The sequence below is a fragment of the Scylla paramamosain genome, chromosome 15, assembly GCF_035594125.1.
Source record: "Scylla paramamosain isolate STU-SP2022 chromosome 15, ASM3559412v1, whole genome shotgun sequence".
In the NCBI taxonomy this organism is placed as follows: domain Eukaryota; kingdom Metazoa; phylum Arthropoda; class Malacostraca; order Decapoda; family Portunidae; genus Scylla; species Scylla paramamosain.
In genome coordinates, this window is record NC_087165.1 from 17,865,064 (window position 1) to 17,873,511 (window position 8,448).

General features: G+C 37.8%; 1 protein-coding gene across 4 annotated transcripts in view; it reads left to right on the top strand.

Annotated features, from left to right (window-relative positions):
• Positions 1-1,224: 1,224 nt before the first annotated feature.
• Positions 1,225-8,448, top strand: part of LOC135107549 (uncharacterized) — a 9,277-nt gene continuing 2,053 nt past the window's right edge. The window contains exons 1-7 of one of the 4 annotated variants that reach the window (XM_064017546.1): positions 1,225-1,327; positions 2,596-2,765; positions 3,193-3,342; positions 4,307-4,407; positions 4,930-5,085; positions 5,554-5,677; positions 6,965-7,117. In XM_064017546.1, the coding sequence (XP_063873616.1) occupies positions 2,696-2,765; positions 3,193-3,342; positions 4,307-4,407; positions 4,930-5,085; positions 5,554-5,677; positions 6,965-7,117 (754 nt within the window). In that variant the 5' untranslated portion in view covers positions 1,225-1,327; positions 2,596-2,695. Of the gene's footprint in view, positions 1,526-2,595; positions 2,766-3,192; positions 3,343-4,306; positions 4,408-4,929; positions 5,086-5,553; positions 5,678-6,964; positions 7,118-8,448 lie in introns of all 4 variants that reach the window. The other 3 variants (XM_064017547.1, XM_064017545.1, XM_064017548.1) reach the window with 3 other exon arrangements.

The following is an 8,448-nucleotide window of genomic DNA, read 5'->3' on the forward strand; positions in this document are numbered from 1 at the left end:
CTAAGGTTACTGTGGCTACAAACCCCTTTTACCATATCTCTCTCTCTCTCTCTCTCTCTCTCTCTCTCTCTCTCTCTCTCTCTCTCTCTCTCTCTCTCTCTCTCTCTCTCTGTGTGTGTGTGTGTGTGTGTGTGGGTGGGTGCGTGCCTGCACGTGCGTGTGCGCGCGTGCGCTTCACAATACTATCAGATCCGTAAGTAACGAATCAGCATAAACAGAGTTGTGAATCTGATATTGAATACATGCTGTGTCTGTATGATACATACATTAGCCATATGTAACGGACACCCATTTGTAAGTTAGAAGACTAAGCAGAGGTAAATAGAGATGTGTTAATATATATATAAATATATATATATATATATATATATATATATATATATATATATATATATATATATATATATATATATATATATATATATATATATATATATATATATATATATTGCCACACGAGTGATACTTTTTCCTACAACTCATGATTTATCCTTAGATGGTGAATTTAGGAAAGCGTACCTATGTGTAACTATACCTCGGGTATAGCTATCTTACATATAGCCGTTCACTTACCGTGTGAATCTGTGACGGAGGAAAAATCTTTATACAACTTATTTTGTGATTCCGTGTGTGTGCGTGTATATATATATATATATATATATATATATATATATATATATATATATATATATATATATATATATATATATATATATATATATCAGTACCAAATAAAATTAATGCAGCACTGGTGGCTTTCCTTTTCATATTAGTCTCTTTCATGGCACAAAGTACCGATCAATAAGCGCTCAGTTGCCGAGTTGATTGTGGTGTTGCTACCTCACCACATGCTCGCGTAGAACAACTACGTTTATTTGAGATGCTTACTCATTCAACAACTGACTGGTCTTTAGTCTTGTCTGAGTCAGGCGGAGAGTGAGGGAAGGCAGAGGGAAATGAAAGAAGGAGCGAGGCGGGGCTGGCGTGAGGCATGATAATTCCCGGCAGACCAGAATGAGGATGTTTCTTCCCCTCGCGTCTGGTTTGCAGTTGCCTCATCGTAGTTTAATCGCAATTATTGAGTCACTGAAACTGACATATTTCTTTATTTTCCTCATCGTTTATATAACTGATATAGGCAGTATTTTGGTTTGATGACTGGAAGAAATGGAATCCGTAGAATTTGGGAGAAAATGGTAAAAAAGGCGAGAAAGAGGCGTGAGGCAATGGTGGTGGGTCGGCTGGGAGGGATGAGGGAGGACCTGTGCCTGGCCTCAGCCTGGCCGCGAGGACCCTGCCAGACATCGTGTGGATATCTTTACAGTAGGTGTGTCCGCCACATTCGTACGTCTCCAGGATGCATTTAGTCAACACATGGCCTTAAGGGTGAAACTTGCATTACGGCGAGAAGTAAAGAGACAAATACTAGCAAATGGCGGTGGCGAAATTGAGTATAAGGATAACACTGGACCTTGGTGGTGATGAACGTTATTGAGTAACTCTCCTTACTGGAGTGTGTAGAGAGGTGAGGAGTCCCTGTTGGGAAAGGTACTGTAGTGCTAGTGCTCTTGTTTCTTACATGTCACTTTGCCGAAAGAGGATGTGGTTTATCCTCGGAGTGTGTGACCAGATTTCATACCGTCTGCATCTGGCGCCTGCTTCAGGCACGGAGGCAGGCGTGGCGTGTTTATTATCCACATTTAGATTGATCAAATTTGCAGACTTATTTGGGGACTAACATGTCAAGGCTACACACACACACACACACACACACACACACACACACACACACACATATATATATATATATATATATATATATATATATATATATATATATATATATATATATATATATATATATATATATATATATATATATATATATTAATTTATTTATACACATATACATGCAGAGTACATGTATACATACATGTAAACAAGTAGAGATAGACATTGTAAGTTATCCAGTTTTCTTTCGCAATACCGTGAAGCGATTATAGACTTTAGTGACTACTTATTCACATCTACTCTAAGAATGACAAATGGAAAATTAAACGATTACAACATTCAAGTGTTCTTCAACATTTTATAAGTTTTTGCACGCTTCCGGTAGCTTTGAAGAAGTTCATGTGCCGTCACGATTAGGACAATTGATGACAAAGAAAATACATCAATATTTTACGCATTTTTCTAGTTTTAAGACTGAAAATATTTAAATAAAAGTATTAGTTATATTTTAAACAGAAAATAGTTAGTCGATCCTAAATAATTGTTACATACGCTATAAATGTACAGTATAATAAAACTGATATGTTTATACATTTTGTATTTTTACTTTTAAATGTACATATCATGTACATTTAACAGTACATTTAATCACAATTCGAAATAATTTCCTAACTGAAAACCTTTTCTTCCTACTGTGCACACTTGCAATGTCATGTACTCCTCCATGTATCCCTCATTTCCAGGTACCCTTTGAAAAATTCATACACCCAGGCTGACTATAACAGCAGTATGCTATGAATGTTAATATTAATTATGATAACATTGTGATTGCCTTTTAATTGATGTTCCATGCATTATTTACAGTGCAATCCAAGTCAAGTGAGGGAAGTGAGCAACAATGAGTCCTTTCCAGCAGCTAAAGGGTGAAGAGCAGGGCTGAGAAGTGGAAGATTACTAGCCCATCATGACTAATGCATGGACAGTATGGGGCCTCCTGCTGTCCCTGGCTGCACCATCCTTCAGCTACAAGATATGTGAGTCACCAACATATGTGATGCAGTTTTCATTAATTGCAAGATTTGTATAGAACATTAGTATGATGTAGTAAGCAATGAATTAACAATATTTAAAACTTTAGATACTGATTAATATGGAATTATGTTCCAAATGATGAAGCAGACTTAGGTAATAAAATTCTGCAACTGGAGCTATTCTGTAATTCATTGTTTGTAATGCAAAGCTAGAATGCAGGACAGATATAAATAGCTATATACCAAAGTAGATCAAGACCATGGAAATAAATAAATAAATAAAAATATTTTTCTTGATCTCATAGATTTAGTCATTTATTTAAAAAAAAGAGAGTGAGAGGGAGAGACTGTGTGTGTGTGTGTGTGTGTGTGTGTGTGTACTTAAGTAAAGAGGTATTACAGCATCAAAATTATTAAAACTTTTCTTCAGCCACTCTGGATGCAATGGAGGTGTGCAACGAGACCATATACCTTGGCGCTGGACTCAATTCAGCTGCCATTCTCACTCTTACCTCGAAGAGCTACTATGACTACACCCCAATGCACTGCTACATCCGTTTTGTTGCTTCCATGCACCCATGTGAGTCAGGGATGTGGGAAGTAAGAGGCAGAGAGTTGTAGAATGATGGCATGAAGAGAAGTAAGAGAGATTAGAGACAGGTATTGGAAAGGGAGAGGCCAGAGAAAAGCCCAAAGATGATGCTATTTGTGATTTGGTAAGAATTTAGGAAGTAGTATATGCATATTTATATATATATAGAGAGAGAGAGAGAGAGAGAGAGAGAGAGAGAGAGAGAGAGAGAGAGAGAGAGAGAGAGAGAGAGAGAAAATGCTAGATTGTATTATACCTACATGACTTAATTGCATGTTCATATTCTCAAAACTCTCTCTCTCTCTCTCTCTCTCTCTCTCTCTCTCTCTCTCTCTCTCTCTCTCTCTCTCTCTCTCTCTCTCTCTCTCTCTCTCTCTCTCTCTCTCTCACTCACTTTGTTGAGGTTATGCATCTCATTGTCAATATTGCATGATTTATAATTAACATATTTTAAGATGACCCCTTTCCAGGGACTGATTCTCCTCTGCTAAAGTTATCATCACTTGAATTGTTGTGCATCTTTATATTAACAAGCTGCACTACAAGTAGAGCATTAGCATAAAAATTATATATTGTCTGAAAGTAGCTTCCTGATTCCATGGGTAATACTGTAATTATATTCACAATCCTCATATATTGCTTTCGTTTCTCTGAGCACATGCCCTGTGTACTTTCCTAGAGGCTGACTACCTTTCATTCTAAATTAAGTATAATTTTTCAATCCCTGTAATTCAAATGTTCACTTGCAAATATTCAGCTTGACACATGTAGCTGGTATACTTTTGACAACTCTTCTATGATTACTCTGCCATTGTCATCTGGCAAGATCTTGCAGGGAAAACTGAAGAAAAGGTTTATGATCACATAACCAGCTGCTGAAAATAGCTGTTTAGAAATCTGTGATTTAATGGTATGACCTTTATCAATCTCACACTCCCACCTCCTCTCTCAGGGTCAGGACTCACTGGTGTGCTGGAGGATATAGACCTGAGGCGCTTTGACGATCCCAGTAGACATCACCATCCCGAGAATGATTGTGTTGACTACATAATAGTGAGTCTCCCCTTCCCCTGCCCTTGTACAACATGGTGTGTGTGTGTGTGTGTGTGTGTGTGTGTGTGTGTGTGTGTGTGTGTGTGTGTGTGTGTGTGTGAGAGAGAGAGAGAGAGAGAATACATTGGCAATCATATTCATATTTGAGTGTCTGCTTGTGACAAGGGACCAAGTGTCACTCACAGGATGTAGGAAAATTATAGAACTGATTATATGATTACTCCATTCTGAGATAGCTGGTGCTTGGCTGATGACAAAAAGCTAAGCATCAGCCACAGGAGATAGGAGAATTGTAGAAATTATTACATTATTAACTCCACACTGGGATGGATGGCAGTTGGCCCCTTGTCTCAGGCAGCCACTTGTATTTTTATATGCTATATGATGTTAGATGTACTGGAGTATGCAGTGCTGTCAGTGACTACAAATAGTTATATCACAGTTAGTAATATAGATACTTTTCTTATAAGCAATGTTTGCATAGCAGCATCTTCACTAAGAACTGTCATGTGCTTATCATAGGTGAGAGACCAGACAGATTTGCCACAAGGACGTCAATGTGGGTCTTGGTCAGTGGGAGTACGGGATGAACTGAGTCCTTTAGGGCCAAAGCGGGCACTGGTAGGGTATTGCCCTACTCACTCAACAGCTTCAAGCTCTGGCTCACAACGATGTGGTGTAAGTATGCTGTCTCATTAATTTTTTATCTTTTCCTTTTGCTTTTTTTATGCACTCCCCTGTGCTTTATTCTCATTCCTTTCAGTTATTTGCCTTACATTGCTTTCTTTGTCTTTTTGTTCTCTATCTATTTTCTTTTCTTACTTCTTCTTGTGTTCTTTTCATTACACTTATGTTCCCCATTACTTGCTTATTCTTCATTTCACCATATTTCATTTCATTATCTCCCTTAATTTTCATTCAACTATCTTTACATTTTTTCCTTTCAGAATCTCCATGCTTTCCCTTCATTTCCATATTACTATCAACCATACTGTGCTTCTCCCATCTCACTCCTCACTCCCATATCCATCCTCCCTTACATCTGAACCTCACCATCCCATCCTACCTCCTTTTGTGTTCTGTCCTTATCATATTCCCCTCCTCTCCTTTTGTGCCATCACCGTTCACTGTTCCCTCCTTCTTCAGGTATCAACAGAGATACATGTGGAGGTATCAGTGGGAGAGCGAGACAACTTACCCCTGTGGAGCAATGTGAAGTGGGAACGACACCGAGGATTCAGGCTGGTTGTCACAGCCTATGGCCATTCTTGTAAGTCCCATTCAGTCATCCATCATCCAGTAATTTTCCTTCTGCTGCTCTTGCCATGATCTGTACATCCATCCTCCATCATTATGTTAGTATCATTATCATTATTATTGTTATGACCAGTGATGTAGTTGATGACTTGTCTCTTCCAGAAGTAAGGATTTTTGTCCTCAACCATACCACATACCATCCTTTGTATTCTTTATCAATCTTCTGTATTATACCCAAAGGTGGTGCTGGAATGGAGTCCTGCTAACCTTTATCCATTTATCCCATTCTCCAGGTAGTGATGAGGATTTGCACATGCAATGTTTATGTGCTTCTTTCAGGTGGCTGATCTCTGGATGAGTGGTGAATGTTACTGAGCTTTTCTTTGCTGTTGGTAAGGCTGGTTGTGGGAACACTAAGCTGCCTGGGTGATGAGGTAATCTTGTCTGTGGGCTCTTAGTATGTAGAGAATGTCCCCGTGAACTTCCCACTTGACTTAAATCCATACTTCATATGAATACCTCTGAGACCTATTGTTGGTAATGGAGAAATCCATAGCATCCTACTTGTATTGGGTCTCAATTTGAGTAAATATGGTGTAAAATGAAAGTTGGTGTTAAAATAGCTAGCATTGTTTCTAGGACATGGAAATGTCTCAACTTAACCAGTCATTGAGCATCAGTTAATCAGTTGTTGCTTTTACAACCACAACATAAATCCTTGTTATTTGAGCTTGCCATGGCTGAACTCATCCCAGTATATTTATTTCATAAGACTTTCTTCTCTTGTGAGTTGTTGGCCACTGCCCTGTGGATTCATGCTACAGCTATCTCCTGGGGTGTAGTTCATGCATCAGACATACAGTAGATAGATCAGTGCTGCTTCATCATTTGTCTTAACCTTTCATTATCATCTTGCTGTATTGATACTGAGAAACTCCTCTTGGGCCATCAGTGATCACACATGACTTGGTTGTTTATATTAGTTTTGTGTTTATAAAACTTAAATTTTAAATACTGACCTCAAATTGGTATGCAGCAGTGGGTAGCTGAAACAGTGTAAAGCTAGTGACCCATGTCTTCCTTCAAAGAGGTCCTTTAATCTTCAGGTCTTATTGTAAAGCTCCAGTGATTAAGTGTGAAGCCTTTAAAAAAAAATTGTCAGAAAAAAAGGAAAAGTTTTCAGGAATGTAGCAAATATTGGCCAACAGGATGTACTTGAGTCATTGGGGACAAATTTGGGGAAATATTGAGTTTGCTATGACACTTTTACATCACTGATATCAACATTTGCTCTAAACAGATGGTGAGTCAAAATGTGCCGATGGATTGCGGTCATGTGGTCTTATTGACCACCAGAAAGAGATGTGTGTCCATGAATCACTCTGGTGTGACCATCACATCAACTGTGGCCAACCACACAACCTGGATGAGATGTCCTGTTTCAACTCTTATGGTATGTATTTGCTTAATTTATTTAATGTAGGATTTGAATTTGTACTTCTGTTGCTCTCTCCAGTTTAACTTTTTGTCCAGACATTAGAGCATTTGAATGTTTTTTTCCTGTATCATATCTTTTGCCACTAACTTTCTTATTTGAAGCACTTAAAATCATACTGTACTAAGTGATATAGTACCTGAAACTGAGTTAAGTATAGCACTGTGTTCCCCTAACATCCCTCTATCTGGTAAACGAGTCAGCGGTTGAAATTTGAATCAAGTAAACATAACTTTGACCCCTCTGTTGCTCAGCCTCAAGCTAAGTCCAGAGCTTGGAAGTATAAGATACCAAGCGTCTCTTTAAAGGGACCTCGTGGTGTAGAGAACTCTCAACCAATGAGAGCTAGCCATGCAATACGCATAGTGCCATCAAGCACTTCTAAGCCAGTGAGAATGCAGGAGACACACTCTCCTGGCCAATCAAGCATCCACAATTCCATCACTGGTGACAGACTGTTTACACTCAAGTGGAGACACAAGCATTATTATTTCTTTACTATTTTACCACCAAAATATGATTGCTATGAGTTGTATCAGTGGTGAACAGGGAGGGGGGAGAAGTTCTTCACCAAAGCCAGAGTGAGAGGCAGCTGCCGAGGTTGACATTGACATTGATGCTGATAACCACAATGCATTCATGGATTATGGCACTGACCATGACTCAGAATGACTATCCAATAATGTAACTAAAATAATAATGCAGTAAAACTATTTTCCTCTTGTTTCTTTAACTTTAATAAACTTTAATAATACTTTTACTTTCAATGTTGACATTCTCATTATCACCATAGTCAAATTAATCATCATTACACTATTACAGTCACCATTATTGTAATGACCATGGCAGAATGTGATAGCAGAATTACACAACATTTAAAGAGAAAATGCAATAGAATATCGCTTAGTTCCTGAGATATGCATATTTAAATGTTGCCAGACTTTGGAGGTGATTTTATATATATACATATATATATATATATATATATATATATATATATATACGAGTATATATATATATATTATTTTATTTATTTTATTTTTTTAATGGTGCTTGGTGCTGTGCAATGTGATTCTAAGTGCCTCATTCAGCTATCTCACTTAATTTGTATTTGCGTTCTCTATCTCTTCCACCAATCTTGACAAAAAAAAATCTTTTTGCATAATCTAAGCTATTCCAGTCTGACCTGATGCCTCTCTTCAATCCTTATTGTCAACAACTGTCTATATTCAGGGTATATTGTACTATTTATTTATTTGTTTATTTTTATTGATTTTTTGTAGCTTCTG